General features: G+C 40.9%; 1 protein-coding gene and 1 long non-coding RNA gene across 5 annotated transcripts in view; one reads left to right on the forward strand and one right to left on the reverse strand.

The window, feature by feature from the left end:
* sema6a (sema domain, transmembrane domain (TM), and cytoplasmic domain, (semaphorin) 6A) overlaps positions 1-17,686 on the reverse strand; it is a 105,952-nt gene that overhangs the window by 36,064 nt on the left and 52,202 nt on the right. For all 4 annotated transcript variants that reach the window (XM_077714489.1, XM_077714488.1, XM_077714491.1 and 1 more), the window contains 7 exons: positions 13,109-13,169; positions 10,923-10,985; positions 10,401-10,502; positions 4,801-4,891; positions 3,559-3,678; positions 2,626-2,714; positions 1,138-1,355 (listed from right to left, as the gene is read on the reverse strand). In XM_077714489.1, coding sequence (XP_077570615.1) covers positions 1,138-1,355; positions 2,626-2,714; positions 3,559-3,678; positions 4,801-4,891; positions 10,401-10,502; positions 10,923-10,985; positions 13,109-13,169 — 744 coding nt within the window. The remainder of the gene's footprint in view (positions 1-1,137; positions 1,356-2,625; positions 2,715-3,558; positions 3,679-4,800; positions 4,892-10,400; positions 10,503-10,922; positions 10,986-13,108; positions 13,170-17,686) is intronic.
* LOC144195104 (uncharacterized) overlaps positions 7,841-17,686 on the forward strand; it is a 28,848-nt gene continuing 19,002 nt past the window's right edge. The window contains exon 1 of the long non-coding RNA XR_013326048.1: positions 7,841-7,939. This is a non-coding gene — a long non-coding RNA (uncharacterized LOC144195104). The remainder of the gene's footprint in view (positions 7,940-17,686) is intronic.

A 17,686-nucleotide genomic window follows, 5' to 3' on the forward strand; every position in this document is an offset into this window, starting at 1 on the left:
TTTCATGACACGTCTGCACTCAAAAAAAATTCTAATGTAACAGAGTTTCTTTTATGATCATTTGGGTTTTGGAATGATCGGGGTGGATTTTTGGGGTGATTCCATCATGGGGTTAGGGTTAGGGTTCACCGGGAAGACAAAAGCCTAAACAGTGATAGTATTATAGAGCACTTGTAAATTACAACCGTTGTTGTCTGGAATGAATTACTTGGATGAGGGTCGCCCACATTTTTTTATATACATATATAAATATATATATAAACATGGAAGAAAATCTTCATGCTTTTCTCTAAATGGCGACTTGTCATTTAATGATTTAACCAATCTGCTGCCTACAGTCTAGCTCCCTCTATTTCACCACTATTATTGACAAATGGAAGCGCACGCATCAAACATGGCACTTAAAACAATATTCAGCGGCTTAGTCTCATTGAGTTTAAACGTCTATTAAACACGCTCAATTATAGTGTCACAAGCAATAGTCTTATCTGCAAAAAAATAGTCATAAATGGACAATAATATACGGGAGCCCTACGGCTTGGTGGTAATTTTCAATTTAGATGCTGGCTATGAATATGAAAGTCTCACTGAAAGCAAATTGTGCAAACGAAATGAGGTTAAGCACCTGCACGGCAAAAGGGCAGCGGGTCTGTTTTGATTGGAGATGTAAATGTTGACCCAGTGGACTCTCACATCGCCATGAGGCGCCATGCATGCACACACTTAGATCTTGCAAAGGTCGGCCTGTCATCATCTGGATGAGCTCTTGTTTTGATAATCGGTTTAATGAATGCAAAGTCGTTGTGGATGCACACATACGAAAATGTGCTTTTGATCGGTGACTGATATTTACAGAAATGACCTGAAAATGCTTCTGGTCTCAAACAAAGATCTACCTGCAAGCGGTAGATTGAGTAGTGGCGAAATATACTAACTAACTTCACTTTCCAACTTTTTGAATCCAAGAATTGTGAATTTGTTAGCGTAAAATAAGGTTACTTTATTAATCTCACATTTGAAGACTACATGTAGAAAGACTAATTTGGAGTTAAGATTAAGAAATTCGATCAGATAGTGGTCCATATGGGCAAAAAGATTTAAGAGTATATGAAATAAAATATCAAAAGCAAAGGCTACCTGTTGTACGGCGTGGAAAATGTGGCCATCACAACGTCTTTCCCGTTAATGTGAATGACGTCCGTTACAGCCTGCAGGATGTTGAAGTAAAAATGGGAGTCCCCAGGGATGGAGCAGTTCAGGCGGGACTTGAGAAACGAGGTCCACTGCTTCTCCAGAACGCGAGGTGAGCCACCTCTGTCATTTTTGCAAACCCTCGCCACCCGAGGAAACACCACCTGGCCACAACAGTGTGAAATTAACTTCAATGGCTGCTTCAACCTGGCGACCATTCACAGAGAATTTTGAAAATCACATGATGGGTTCTGAAGAATTTTAGGTTTGCGTTTTTGTTTTTTGTGAGGTTAGAACGGCTTTAGCTTCTAAATCCTTTGTTTGGTCTGCTACTCAACAAATCCTTTTAGGCTGGAAATTCTCAGCCAAGCTAGCACGGTCCAAAATTCTAGAGGGCTTCCCAAGTTGTCGTATAAAAGTTATTGTGATGTTTTATTTCTTGCCCTCAGAACTCGACCTAAATAATGCAACTGGAGAGTTTATAAGAAAGTTCATGGAGCCAGTCAGACAGGTCGTGTACGTAAACAACCAAACCACAGTTATCTTGACAAGTACATCGCTTTATTTGCTAGTTAGTTTTTATTTTAATTAGTTTAAATATGGAGGTTATATTCCATGCAAGTCTCCCACCTAACTTGAGAAAAAAAGCAGGAAATATTGACTAGCATACAAAATTACAAAAGATAAGCCTTTAAATACACTGGAGGCTGATCATTACTTTTTCTCAGGCGAACAGTCCACGTCAATTCTAATGTTAAAACTAAACGCACTATGACGACGGATTTAATCAATTCACCAGTCAGCACAAGTCAAGTGTTTTTAATCACTAATGATGACCGATTTTGTTTGGAAATGATGCGTTGTCATCAGTGAAAGTTAAATTGCTCAATTCTTCCGCCACATGCGCAATTATGCCCCTTTCAAAACACAGCGCGAGACCAAGCCCTCTCGTCTGTCACTCCTGGTAAGGAATCCATTATTATCCTTTGTCATTATCTGGTTCCTTTTATTTGTTCTGAAAATGCATACGGGCAGACCCATTTTCCATCTTTTTATACCTACTTTCCAATTAACTTTTACTCGGCATTATCCAACAGCGAAATTGAATGAATTAAAAAGAAGGAGCCTTTGTTGCAGTCCCGCAGGTGCAAAAACCCCCATCTCATTTCTCATTGAGGAATTCGACTCGGGAATCACAGAGAGGGAGGAGCAGTATTATACGGATGCAGATATGCAATTCAAAGAATATATTTAGAATTTTTAAATGGGATTCCCAGATCTATTTTGAAACCTTCATCCTGTCCTGTGCTAAGTTGCTATTGAAAAACATTGTGGCGTCCCTCTAGTTCTGTGATACACTCGTATCCTGTTATTAACTCCCTGCTTAAGAATGATACCTTTGATTAAATCTAGTTAATAAAGATCTTTGCTTACCTTTCCCATTGTGTTGTACTCCATCGCAATTTCCCTGAAGAAGAAATAGATGAACTCTCCATAATTGACTGCTTGCACAAAGTAGGGCTCTGAGTAAAACACGGGGGGAAAGAAAGACACAAATCGTTGCTGTAAGAGATGAGATATGTTATTTCACATGTCATGTCATGATATTTGGGTAAAAAAGCAAAATGGAAGTGTCTCAGCTATCATTAGCCTGAGATCATTTACATATAAGAAAAGCCATTTCTCCATTGAGGTTTGACAGCCTCGGCTGGCACATTTGCATTGGCCTACGGCACGCCAATTTCCGCTCTACATGCTGCCCACTAGAACAGGTTGGTAAAAATGAACACAGAAAATTAGCATACGGGATGCAAGACACAGATTGGTAGGCGGAAAAGTTCTAAACGTGTGGTCAGCGATGCATAACGAAAGCCATGCTTTTCTACTATAATATCCGCCAACTTTTAAAATTCAGGTAGGTCACAGTATGTTGGACGGATAACCCAGTTTACTGGTATGGATTGTGTACAACCTATTGTCGTACAGTTTTTAGCATCTTTATTGATGGGGTTGTTGGATCAAAACATAATATTTTTATTTGATATCAGAACTGGGCAGGGTGGACTAAACCAATGAATCCCCTTCCTAAAAGGATTAAAACAGGAAAATTCTGATATGTATTCTAGACAAGGGCAAAGAGCGACAATTACTGATAACCACTTTTTACTCATCCATTCCATTTGTAATTGGAGTGCTAGTTTAAAATCAATTTGGGTCTTTGTAAAAGCAACAAATGAGTTCACGTGTATCTCTTAATATGGCTCGGTAGTGTATCCTGTCTGGAAATGTAGAAAAAGACCAAAAACTCAAATAATTGGGACAAAAATGTTCAACTAAACTATGAGTATGAGTGCATCGTGGTCTTACCTTTTAGCCATTTGGAGTCATGCTTGACCGTACGCAGTGTCGGGCTGTCACCAAGGCTACGATAGATGACTGCATCGATGGCCAGAAAGTCAGTGACAGTGGCCGAGTAGAGCTTGCCGTCTGGAGGGGGACAGAAAGAGACCAAGGAGCATGAAGAGTGAATTGGACAGCGCTGTAAGGCAGAAACTGTGAGGGAGATTGTTAAGTGAAATGAAAGAAGAACATGCTAAGAACATAAACACTTTCTGCTGGCTGTCAACAGGCCCTATATTCTGTTGCACGTGTGTAATTCCTCACAAGCTTGCATGTGCGCACACACACACACTTACCCACAAAAAAGCACCGAAGTGACCCTGGTCCACCTCAGCTGGAACCACAGTGGAAACTCAAACTACATAATTGAAAGGGTGGCTGAGAAAGAAGCCCTCTCCATTACTCAGTGCTTCCAGCTCACTGTCGCACATTAGCCGGTTAAGCTGTGCCTGCTTGGTTGGAAGCTTGCAGGGACAGCTCATCAATAGCACCATGAATCAGTTGGCAGCAAACATGAAATGGGGGGCCTCATGACTTTTTGGAGCCCAGGAGAGAAATTCTCACCCCATATCATAAAAGCTGCATCATGCCTAAGTTTTAGTCGAACAGGTAAATTCACTTTCGATTGTCCTCACTCGGGTCAGGATGCGATAAGTGTATACTACAAGTCAATTTCTTTGCCCATCTGCGACACGTATCTGATTTTTTTCATGCAGTGTGAACAAATCCATTCCCGTCCCTATGATGGTATACTCATAAATTGGATATCTTTCCACTAACGTTGGAACATATTCCAGCTGACTTCTGTCAGCAGGCGGAATCGATGGCCAAGCCAATCGCCAACTATGTGCGAACGATGGGACAGAAAGCACCTATTCCTTCCTGATGTTACGCGTGAACCAATCAGATTAAGCAAAATGTTGGATTCAGTAAAATAAGTGTCACACAAGCCTAACGACCCTGCTGTATTTCCAGAAACACTACAACGTGGGAAAATGTGCGGCAATGCACGTGTATGACGTTACAGATACTTTCTCTTCACACTGCAAGTCCCATTGGTATGTCTTTGCAATTTGAGGTTGACTCTGGAACAGATTTCATTAGGAAAACATTTTGAAATGGGATGAATTTGAAAGTCAACCCCAATCTCAGAAAAAAAAAGTGTTTTACTTTTGGAGGTTTCAGAGGCTGACATTGTCAGAAGCTTACCAGCAAAAAGGGCGACATTGGCATGCTTGGCGTCGTAAGGGCATCGAGCCATTCCGCTAATCTCCTCTCCGAGAGCTTCCAGGGAGTCCATCTAGGGTCACAAATGAGGTCACTGAGACAATGGAGATGTGACAAATAATAATAACAATGGTCTTCAATACAAGAAAGAGAGGAAAGGTTACTTATCAAACATAAAAACACATCTAGAGAAGGAAAGATTTGAATGTGTATGATCGGTTGGCTTAATTCATCTTGACCCATGCCCAACTGCTGGGCACGCAGCATGGACAAATGAAGTTTTGGGACAATAGCATAAACAAACAAGACTTTAACATGAATACAACTTCATTTGGGAGAGAAAAAAGGGGTCCACGAGTTGTAAACGTGGCCGAGGAGGATTTTAGGTCGGTAGCCTGAGCCAAATATTTGTGGGTTCATGTGACCATCGGCGGTTGTCACAGCAGAGCTTTTTTCACATCATTAAGAAGCTATTTTGTGCTCGCCTTACACCCTGTATCATCCCAGTCTGTTGAAGCAGAGTTTCAACAGAGCTTTAATGAATGTATTCCAATGCAGGGCTGAGAAGAAAAAATCCCATGAGGCCAAGCATATAGGTGCACTCAAAAGGGATTTGAAAATGTTTTGAAGTTTTCTACATTCTAAATATTTAATCATTAAAAGACTTCTAAATCGAATGTTTTGCAGAACCAAAGCTTTGGTGCCGTTTCTTTAAAGACCCTTACAAGGCTCTATTTCAAGACACAGGGGCACAATTTCAGCCTTTTACAATGGCTTTACTGCGTGATTGTCAGAAGACCACAAGTGGACGAAAGGTCAATTCATCCTCGTGTGGGTCAAATCGTGTTGCCCAGCATGCGTCTGGCTGAAAGCAGAAACACACACGAGGTCAAGAAGACAACCGCAAACACTGCTCGCCTTTTCTTTTTTTTCCCACCCTCTGCTCTATTTGGCTTCCTTGTTCTCTTCACAAATGGAGAAGCTGCACAGTTGTTAATGCCACCCTTCCTAGTCACTAAACGGGTCATTTTGTTTTCTATTCCTGTCCGCTCGGAAAAAACTGTTATCATCTGGCCACTGTAAAAGGTCACGTGAACTCACATGGGCTAACACACACAATGGTTTCCAGAGAAATTGTTGGCAGAAAAAAATGAAATACGCCAGGACTACCAATAGTACAAAAAATCCTAGTCTATCCTCAATGTTTTTCCTTCTCTTACATGAAGTAAATCAGTACAATCGTGCCATGAGATACAAGCTACCACTCTTATAACTCAAAATACACTTCAAACTATTTTCCTTTCATGAACTGAATGTAAAAGCTATTCATCCTTTCATGCACAACCAGAAACAAAAATGCATTTTGTAATATTTCTATTAAATAAGAAAAACAACACCCTGGGATGGTTCCTGTGCCTGCTTCTTTTAGTCTTGGCCATTATTGGTCTTATAATATATACGTACCTACATACGTCAATTCTCAGTAAGCCACATAATGATAATAGTAGTTCTTTGCAGAGGAAAAACCAACGTAGCCTTGTGGTTGTTTTGCACACCGTGGGTGTAATTCTTTATGTTTTTACATTTAGTTTGGTATTAGACTCCAACTGGGAGTGGAGTTTTGACCAAATTATTGCTTTCTGCCAAATTGCTGCTTTTTATGCACCATGTGAGTCCTTTTTTGAATTTGGTCAAAGTAAAAATAACATTTGAAAATAGGCCGAAGGACACTCCAATCTTCCAAAATGTTTCGTTTGGGTCACTCACGACCCAAAGCCGGCACTGTAAATGTTGTTATTATACAAGCCAGACAGTTTGGAATGTGGCATCACCCTTTGATACGTCTCACAAAGAAATACACCCCAAAGCCATTTATCCCATCTGTTGATGTCACTGCGGCGCTGACCTCTGTCCAAGGGTCTGGGCCGGCTGTCACTGATCTACTCCCGCCCTTTGAACATGAGGAAACCCTTCCCAAAACCAGCCGCTGATATACACGCAATCCCTGACAAGTTGGCAGGCATGTGTGGAGAATCACCAGAGCTGTCCGGGGCAATATCCTGATATTCTTAGCCAAGCAACAGAGCTCAACAAAAACTGCCACCTTGAGCTAAGGCAGTTGTAAACATAAAGCATTTGGATGGTGAAACAACTTGAATCGAGTTATGCCGTCAATTTTTCTAGCCTGTACACAGATAAACTGCTATATGATGATAGACTCAAACAACTTAAGACATGATATATATTTTTCACATTTTAGTTCCCAGGTGTCTTCACAATACAATGCCTTCCATGCTTAAGTCAAGGCTTGTAAAATTACAGCAGTGCAGCTGCAAATATGTGAATCGGAGTCAAACAGAAAACAGGTTGGTCTGTCATAACCAGAGCGTTTAACTTTGACAGAATCATAGCTCTTTTTAGTCAGGCAATAGACAGCTGGGAAAAAAAGAAAGATGCTCCTTAAATCTTCGTATTGATAAGGAAACAATTAGAAAGTCCATCTTCCCTTTTAACATCACCTCAACTTCCAAAAGTGAAGGGGGGAGGTGGTTATTATTTTCAATATAAATAAACCCAATGGCTTTGACAATGATAGATGTGCAATCATGGTGGTGAATGGTTGCTGTCAGGCCTCCCAGTTGAAATGGATTGGACGCCTATGTCGTTCATAATAGGTAATGAGTTAAGCCTTTATTCATTTTTAATATATATATTTTTTAATGTTGGGTATCATCAACAACCAATTTCAGTTCAGCATTGATGGATTTATTCGGTGAGGCAATATTGTTCAAGGTAGGTCAGAAGGATCTGGCGCCAACACATTGGGTCACTAATTAATAGGACAATAGAACATTAGACAAATGAGACAACCTGCAAAATTATTCATACTTGAGTTCACCCACAGGCCACAACCAACCAAGGACGAGCACCACAGTGGGACATTAATCGTCACGGCCCATTTCTCTGCAACCTGTTTGCCCCGCATGCCCCGTTTCTGACATTTTTACACACTGGAAGGAAACCAAAGTCTTTGCAGCTGTTCATAAAAACCTCACGTCTTAACCTATCTGGGATAAAAGGGTTTCATTCAGAGCTGTACGTCATCATTTGCAAATAGAAGGTAAGATAAATCCAGTGTTAGAAAGTAGCATTCGTATTATTAGTATTAGATAACCTTATATGAATTGAACATTTGACATTCAAACGTTCACTACTTCTTGCCTTTCACTAAATAACGTTTTGTATATGAGAGAAGTGGACTTTGTGTGGGGAGACCCAAACCATGCTGGGTCTCACCTGACAACCTAAGCACCCCGCTGGTTCACAGCATTTTGCCCGGCAACACCAGATGAAACCCCTCGCTTGTTCATACGTGTGAACCAGCTGGACGGACTGTTTATTATTGCCACGCAGTCAGGGATTGACAGGCGGAGAAAGCAACAGAGGGTAGGACGTCAACTGAGAGGAATTAAGACTGGCAGAAGAGAAGCAAAAAGGGAAGGGGGGGTCTGAGGGCGGCTTGGCCTTTGAATCTGTGTGTATAGCAGCATTAACATGGGACAAGGGAGGAAGGATAACATTAGCTAATGAAGAGGCAAAATTGGAAGAGCAGTGTGGGTTATTGGTTTGGGTGGGAGCCACCGCCTACCCCATGGGCTCCCCCTACTTCCCCCCCTCCTTGTTGATAAATGTGGGATGAGGTTGGCCCTGAAACAGAAGCCCTTTTCAGTGATGTCACTTCGGGGAAATGAAGAAACAACCGGTGGCCGAGGTGGCAGAGTGGAAGAACCCAGCATGCCGTCTGAAATCTGACAGGCTGTCAGCATTCCCTTTGGCACCAGATCACTGGAAGCAGGGTCGAATGATGGGTAGACAGAGGAACAGATTGAGTGGGTGATCAATTGATTGATAGATAGAAGAAACGATTGAGTGGAAGATCGATTGATTTTTATTGCTGATGGGCAGAATGCTTGGGCGTGTATAATTATCATAACACTCAAAGAAGAAGTGCAGTGTTTTTTTTTTGTCGGAAATTCATCCGCAATTAGAATCGCTTATAAATGAATAATTTATTAGTCACATAGCTGGGAGGGAGCCTCGCCAATCAAAAAAAATGCCCTGACAACTTTCAAGCACTGGCAAATGGTTATTTTACCCTCACATCAATCGAATTTTATAGTGGTTCCCATGCAAAGAAAAGCTTCTCAAATCCCATACCCGGTGTTTTATACATAAGTTGTTCATTTATACATTGGGAAAACCAAGTGCCATACGTGCACAGAGCTTAGCTCCCCCCTTGTAACTTAACCAACCAGGGCTAGCAGTCATTCTGGAGCAGTAATTTCTAAACCTTGAAACTATAACCATGGGACCTATAAAAGCTAACAACGTCTGATAAATGCAGAGACATAAATTCCATTTCGCTGCAGTAGGACAAGCAATATTGCTGCATCCACTCTGTGTACTTAACATGCCGAGCCACGAAGCCAATGGAGCAAGGAAGTCTTGTAGTTCTGGTAAACACATCTAGTGAAGCAAAGCAGCAGTACATACGTATATGTGCGTGAGTGTTTTTTTCCCCTTTCTTTCCCCATAGACTAAAAAGACAACATCAGACTGAGATGTGACCATTTAATCCTATGAAAGCAAATAACAGAAGGTAACCATCAGTAGTCACAATCTTCAGTAACCCCATCTACATTACTTTAGGGAAATTTTAGTATAAATACTTTACTCCACGTCAGAGTAGTTTTATCTTAGCAATAGTAGTTACGCTTTTTATTTCAAGGTCTATTGAAAATGGCCCTTGAGTATTTCTGTTGGACGGAATTGCTGCGCCTGCTTAATTATGAGCATCATGTTTAATCATGCTAACATGATCAAAGGGAAAATACATTTGCAACCAAAGCTAGACGTGCACAGCTAGTTAATTAAATGTGGCCAAAGAAGAAAGACCGACTTTTAGCAGCTAGGAAAATGTTTTCATTTTTCAGGAAATGCTTAACCATTCATTTTCTCTTCCACCGTATCACGTATACCCAATTGGTCACGGTTGGGCTTGAGTTGAGATTCTAACCCAGATCCTCAGAACTGTGAGGCAAGCTTGATTACCCACAAGTAAGCCAAGTTGCCAAGAAATGCTAAATAGTAACCTTTTTTCTTCTGCAAGAATTATAAATATCCCACGCCACTTTTTATCTGCCTATCCTTGACAGTTTGTTGGTGTTTTTTTGATTCTATTAGTCATATTACACTGACATCCAGTCCTTCTAAAACTCTAGGTCATTAATGGGTTTTTCCTCACTTCTCATTTTCAAATATCACCCTTCACTGTAAAAGGATGGTCACATTTCTTGACTTTTTTTGCCATGCGAGTGCATAGGCGGAGGTGGGCTGGTTTTACCGCCGCTGAATTGAGCGTGTCAGAGTGCACCTGCAGATAAAGGAGTTGTGCAATTCATCCATCTACGTCCGCCCCTTCGCTCCCATGTGGCTTGTTTCGGCGCGTGCAAAATATTCTCAGCCAAGGGTAAGTGGCAGGCAAAGAAAAGGAGGGCGGGATAAAGAACGGGCGTCCTTACCCTGTATGTTCGACACGATGGGTTGAAAGCGTTTGTCCCACAAACAAACAGGTTGTCGTCGTTTTGCTGCAGGACGACTTTGATGAAATTGTGACACTCGTCCTGTGGCACACAAGAAAGAGCAAAGAGAGACATTTGTCTCTTTTATAATTGACAGGTTGACGCTAAAAGGCACATGTGGTTGAGAAATGACAGGCTGGCCCCTGTTTGCAGCGCACCATTTAGATGCAAAGCAAAGTGCAGCCGTGTAATCATGACACGCAGCATTTTCTCTCGCTATGTCAATGTCATGTGATTTCAATGGCAGAGCAAGGTTTACCTCAACAATAATGAAAGCAAAAGGAGATTATTTTACAGTAAATCCTGGGAAAATACAATTAGGCTGCCATTTGATGGAAAGATTATCACTAATGTGCTCTATAAATTGTGACGGTTGAAGGTTTTATGAACTGCTGGCAGTGTCTTATTGCACCTGCTTGGTGGTGCTTTGGTGAATGTACATTTGTGCAAAAGTGTGTCTACCTTGTGCTTCCCTTTCATCCGACATGTGTCCACGTCAGCCGGCCTGGACTTCCAAGTCATTTTCTGTAAGAAATAATAAGTAAGTTAAAGTAAGTCAGCGAACCTAGAAAACGCAACAATAATTTCATTGTATAACATTTACTTAACTAAATGTATTGAATTGGGACTGCCTGAATATGTCATTATCAATCAAAGGCCCTTCTCAATGAAGATTTGTTTGTACAAACTTATGTAATCATTGTGATAATCACAGTGTTGAAGCTGTACATTGGATTATACTGGCTGTTGTTTCCACTGCTCTGCGTACTTTACAAAGCAACATGAACAAACGATGATGAAGCGCTTTTCGGATGTTGCCACGTCAAGCCCTTCTTCCCCGGTACACACTACAGCCTCACTAATAAACGTCTTGTGAATAAAATCAAATAGAACATCCCCTTAGTGATCATACTGGACAATATACTGCACATTTGCCTCTGCTCAAATGCAAGCATTCCCACCTAATGCCAATCAGGAACCATTTGACAATTTGAACTGGTAATCGACTGCCTTCAAATAAATAAATACGGAGTATACTTACACATAAAGGCCTGTTATCCACACAATTACTGTTCCCAAAGGGTTCACATTTGATTATTTACATATATACTCCTCCCCCCTGGGATCAAATTAGGGTTCAGTGCCTTGCCCAAGGACAATTTGATAATGAGCATTCAGAACCGAGATGGAAATGATGACCCTTCAGTTAATGGACAACCCTTGCTACAGACTACCACAGCCGCCCCTAATTAGAGTTCATGCCCTGATTCTTTTAGAATACACACAAAATTACCTCATTGTGACTCACTGGTAGCCAATATAACATGTCAATCAGCTATAAACATAATTCTGCATGCATACATGTGCATTGTCACAAACACTTATCAATCAATGTGACACACGAATACATGCAGACAGTGGTCCTTGAGTGCCGCCTATGATCACTCACTACCTGCCGCCATTGTCAAGGATGTTTGGAGCTGATTAAAAAGTCTCAGACATCAATCAACATGTGCCTTTTTATGTGCTTGCTGCTCTCATTAGTGCTCATTGGCTGAACTTCGACATGGTGGTGAGACACGCCATTATTTCAATTGCAGGAAAAAAAATGCAATAAACTGGTAATTGAAGGGGCTAGTGACTTAGTGATGCATTGAGTAGACGAAAAATGGAGAGTAGTTGATTTTCCCCTAGTACTTCATCTTTTTAATAGATATACATCCAAATACAATATACATAATATTCCATGTTAATAATCATGTATTATTTTCGAAGCCATTCATCCTCAGAATGGTTGCAGGGGGGGCTGGAGCCTATCCCAGCTAACTACGGCCACAACCCTGAATTGGTGGCAAGCCAATCGCAGGGCACCTCAACCATTCACGCAAACACTCATACCTGGGGGCAATTTAGAGTGTTTAAACCAGCCTACCCTGAGTGTTTTTGGGATGTTTTAGGAAACCGAAGTACCCAGAACTGTAAGACTAACACGCTAACCACTCACCCACTGGGTCGCCTCCATTTGAATAACTAAACAAAGTGTGTTCTACTTCATTACCATTTGAAACTAATCCAACATTAGACTTCAAAACCAATTGCTTCAAATGCACAAGTAAAGCAAAGAGTCTTTGTAACTCGCACAATCATTTGTAATACTTTGCACCTCCCTGACATGTAAATGCTTTCTATCCGTCAGGATGTATCACTTCAGTAATACATCCTTAGCACCATTTTCTACTTTCCTATCAGGGCTAAAGTGCCTGGCAAAACAATGCAAATACAAGAATTCTCCCGAGATACAGCGGATCACGTTAACAGTAAAGCGGTGGGTGATGACCCCAAATGGAATAAAAACGTGTTCTTTGTAGTCTTTTTATAGTGCCGATTTTCATTTGGAGTGAAACAAATGGAAACTCTGAGCGAGGGGAAGGCTGGTGTTTGCAGCTGAGGACGTAAATACAAGATCTTATCTCCTCTCCGCCTCTACTTCCGATGTGACGTGGGCGCCCACTCGCTGATTGATTGGATAATCTACTTAACGGGGTCACCGTGCACACATATACCACAGGTGATTAGGGTTACGTCGTCGACGTAGGCTTGGCAGAACAAGACGTCCTCTATTCCGGGCGCACGTTTCACTTACTCACCTTGGTGAAAAAGATCTCGTCGTTTGTGGCGGTGTCCGTGTCCACTGTGTATATGTGATCCCTGCCAGAGAAAAGAGATTGAAATGGATAGGTCAGACAGTTTCAAAATTCGACAAACAATAAGTCCATTTGCCCCCCATTTGCTCCCCGAAGGCAGAAAACGACCTCAAAAGATGGAGCTTTGTGTAAACTTTGTTCAAACTTTAAAATGAAGTATGACAATAAACAAAAGGAGGCCACAGTGAATTTGCTCTGTCTGACCGAAACAGTCGACAAAGCTTTGGAGTGCCGGGGCGCGGGGCAGGACAAAAGCCTCTTTGTCCCGGAGGAAGAGCTCCTGTGGGGGTTTGGTGTGCGGAGGGGTCGAGGTGGGGGGGTTGAGGTGGGGGGGGGGGGGGTGAGATGGCGAGACGAGAGGTGCCAAGTCACTCAGAGCTGTTCAGGTCAATTAAGCTCACTGTTTGAGCGACAGGAAATCTATACCAGTGCTCATTACAGCTCAAAATTGAAGACTCGTGCATGTGCATGCACGTCTGTGAGTGTAAGGGGTGAACTAGTGAACCTCTGCTGCCTTCTTTGTATGTACACTTTATGAATTACGGTGTTGGAACACCTGGCAAATGGAATTGAAAATGGGCTTCCACAAATGCTTGCTGCATGGTCTGACTGCACTGGGGGTTGAACCCTAGCTTTCCGAACTATGAGGCGGACATGTTAATTAATCAATCCCCACCAGGTTGCCCCCGGACGAAAATAAATAAATCATAACACTACAAATCTAAGGAAAAAATGACGTGAAAACTGATTCCTAATACCAAATTATACATATTGCCTAAAAACATTTTCTCCTCATATACTCATATATTCCCAATCGCAATCACAAAAAAAAAGTTAAATTGTTGTTTTATTCATCTATTTTTTTTGTCTTTTTAAAGTTACATCATTTGTATGTATTGCTCTATTTGTTCCATCACTGTCTCGTTTTGACAAACAGACTGTAATTAAGCAAAGTATTGCAAATATTAAATACAGCAAATGGATCCGTAACCTGTGTCAGTTTACCACCTAATATTACTGATGAATATGTAGGACAGCAGAATAGTGAAGGCTTATTTTTTGAAGCAATGTACTCCAATTCTGGACTGACCTACATCTCGGACCAAGAATCTGCTTGCAAAACAGGCATTGTTCAGGTCTCATTCATTTTGTTTAAAAGGTTTCAGATTCGGCAGTGGTGTATATGGAAAACATAATGGGTTGCAGACAAACTATTGCATCTACTCACTGTCAAAGTAGTGTGATTTACCTCAATTACATACAAAGGCGCCCTCGCCCAAGTATTGTAACTGTTTTAATTGGTCAGAGATTACATTTTTTAATCAGACTACGTGAAGAGTGTCGACATGGAAGGCACATTTTAATTACATTTTAGCTCCCAAACCTGCACTTAGCTTGCCTTTGCTGCCTCGTTGTCTCATTAACTCGACCGAATAAAGTCTTCAGAGCGACGTGCATTTTCAAATAAATCTACTTATATCACTTTCTTGGGAAGGGAGTAGGAGCATGTCGCAGCAGATGAAACCCAGTCTACTGTACATTATGAGCCTTGGCGCTAAAATTGAATAATTAATCTTTGGGAGCCGTTGAAATTAACTGAGTATGGCTGCTGAACATTGAGAGGACATACTTCCATTGAGACACCAACCTTAGCCGGTGTTTTTCTCATTTTATCACAGCGGGAGTTATGATTACAGTTCCCACTAAATGTCACAGGTGGCCAGACATGAGACACAATAAGAAAAAGATTGTCTTATTGCTGGCCTTACTGTGAGTGAGCAATTACAAATGAGCAACACAATAGATAATACACAAAACAATATACACAGTGAAGTATTTTGTAGTAGTACGATTAAGAGACAGAGATAGTATGATGGAAAAAAGTAGAAATGAGTCAACCTAATAGCCTTAAAATCACCCTGTAACCACTAATAAATTTCAATAAACTGTAAAAAAGGAGGAAGGTTTCGAGTTCTTTATGTGTTTGAAAGACCAAGGCCTTTTTCAAGTTGGGATAAAGAACTGAGGGAGTTAAAGACAACTTGACACAGTTTAATATATACAAATTAAAGCCAATGAAAATGAGTAGGGTGGAAATATAGAAAGGAAGATGACTGAAGCCATCAAAATCACTCAACTTTTTTCTCTTTGCTCAGCATCATCACTTCTTTAATTAGAATTGAAATGTCTACTTTACAACAAAAAGACAAAACTAAAGCGATGAACTCAGATCATTTGGCAGATTAAGAACGCTCTCATAGTTTTTTTTATTTGACTTTACCGCGCGCAATTTTTAAACAGAATTATGAGCAATATGTAATTGCCTCCACCATAAATTTGCCACTTGGCTCCCCTCGCGGGGTCTCGACTATCCCTTCTTGCGGAGCCAAGGCCTTTCAGCTACACGGGTTTACTCTCCAGTAGAGATTAGCGGGAGCCAAGAACATGAGGCATCTTTTAAACATCCTGACGGGGGATGGAGGAGGACAATGGAACGGCTGTGTCAACACACAGTCACACAAACATACACACACATGCCCCCATTTCCCTGTTCCCATCTGCACCTGAAAACATAACTCGGACCTTGAAGACCATTGGCTAAGACAGAAAGTGTCACAAACTGTCACTCTTTAGAATAAATCCAATTCACTATTTAATATAAACTCATTTAATTTGACGTTACACCTTTTTGGCTTTTAAACATATAGTGCCTCCATTGTGTATGTTGGAAGATGATTTCCAGGCGTTGGTGGACCACAAAAAATGACAGCACCCAAACTTTGTTGTGTGTTGTTTTACAGCGGCAACTAAGTCCAGTATTAATTCTTATTCTATACTGAGAAATATAGCAGCAACGTCAACAAATTACATTGAAAATTGGGAATTATTGTGTGTATTGTAGCTCCGTAACACACAAATATGGATGCAACAGTGCGGCTCGGCCAGAACAGTAATTGCCATAAAATATGCGATATACCCACAAAATGTCAAATCATCTTTTATATTTTATCATGAGATTAGACTCCACACTTTTTTATCTATGTATTCTTACTCTGGGAGACTACTTGGAATGCAATGCTGTGTTTACTGAGATTGTGAACAATTGCATCCATGGATAATAGCAGTAATACCTATTTTTTTGCAAGTCACTGGGCGGACATATATTTGAAGGAGGCATTTATTTGTTTAAAGTAGGAATTACTATTTGAGGAGAACATGCACTTAGAGACCTTCCAAATTATTATGGTTTCCGATTCACAACCCAAGGGAAATGATGACAGTGACAGACAGAACAAAGCTCTATCACCGCACGGCAAATGGTAGAATTAACGACAAATTAACTATTGCCATTCATGCAACAAAATACAAGCTTCTATTCAAGCAACCCAGAAAGTCAATTAGACAGTCAATTTAGTTGAGATCATCATTAACTGAGTATAGTTTTTGTGACGTGACATGTGCCTTGTCTCAATAAAGTATGGGAAACAATCAGCAAATTGTGTGTACTCTGTCCCAGAAACCACAGACGGTGTTCAGGGGGCTGCCGTATAACGGAATTCACTCAGGGGTAATTGAATAATGGCTGTGTTTGACATTGGATAAGTGAGCACCATCCGCTGCCAGTTTGACTCACTCGCCGTGGGCATCCAATTTCCGGAAATTCGGCAAACAGAAATGCACGAAAGAACGGAAAGGCCTGTGGATCTTCTTTCGGACAGAAATACGGGACAATTGTTGAGAAAAGAGAGGGGACAAGCTGAGTGATGGCGGCCAGACAGTGGGCGGAGTCAATGTCCGATGGATAGGACATGGACATGAAGCCACAAGAACACAGGGGGTTTGTGCAAAGGAATGTCATACAGAGAACTCCATCAGCCGGCTCATTGTTAAAGTATCTTTCCTCTCATATAGCCAGGAATAGAAAACAATGTTGACAACTTACTTATGTTGACTACTGATTTATGATGACTATTTATTATGTGTGCACTGTATAATGAAGATTTAAATGTCAATGGTCTTGTATTGTACTTTTAAAATGACAATAAAGGCATTGAATTCAAATTCAATTTAATTCAAATGATATATTATTATTATTTATCTATTGTCATGAATGAAACGGAGGGCATCAGGCAAATGACACTCCACATTTCCCTGATCAGTTTTTTGGTGGGTTGCAAAAATAGAGCAATGGCTACAGTGAATGACATCGGCATCTTGTGACTTTAATGTAGGAGGCATCTTGACAGGCCACCTGAATTTTTGCCCTCACCAAATACAGTAGCTTAAGTAACACTCACGCTGTGAGCTCCTACCTACGCCAAGTGAAAAAGATCTATGGATAACGAGCAGAGAAATTCATCTCACGATTCTAAGAAATTGACTTGACTCTATATACCTGCTGAGAAAATAGACTTAAATGACTTTTTCTTTTGCAGATTGCTTTAGTGTACATATCTTTATTTGCATGTTCAGTCTTTTTGATTTGCTTCAACGTTAGCAAAACTATGGGAACATGTTTTG

The sequence above is a fragment of the Stigmatopora nigra genome, chromosome 4, assembly GCF_051989575.1.
Source record: "Stigmatopora nigra isolate UIUO_SnigA chromosome 4, RoL_Snig_1.1, whole genome shotgun sequence".
Lineage (NCBI taxonomy): Eukaryota > Metazoa > Chordata > Actinopteri > Syngnathiformes > Syngnathidae > Stigmatopora > Stigmatopora nigra.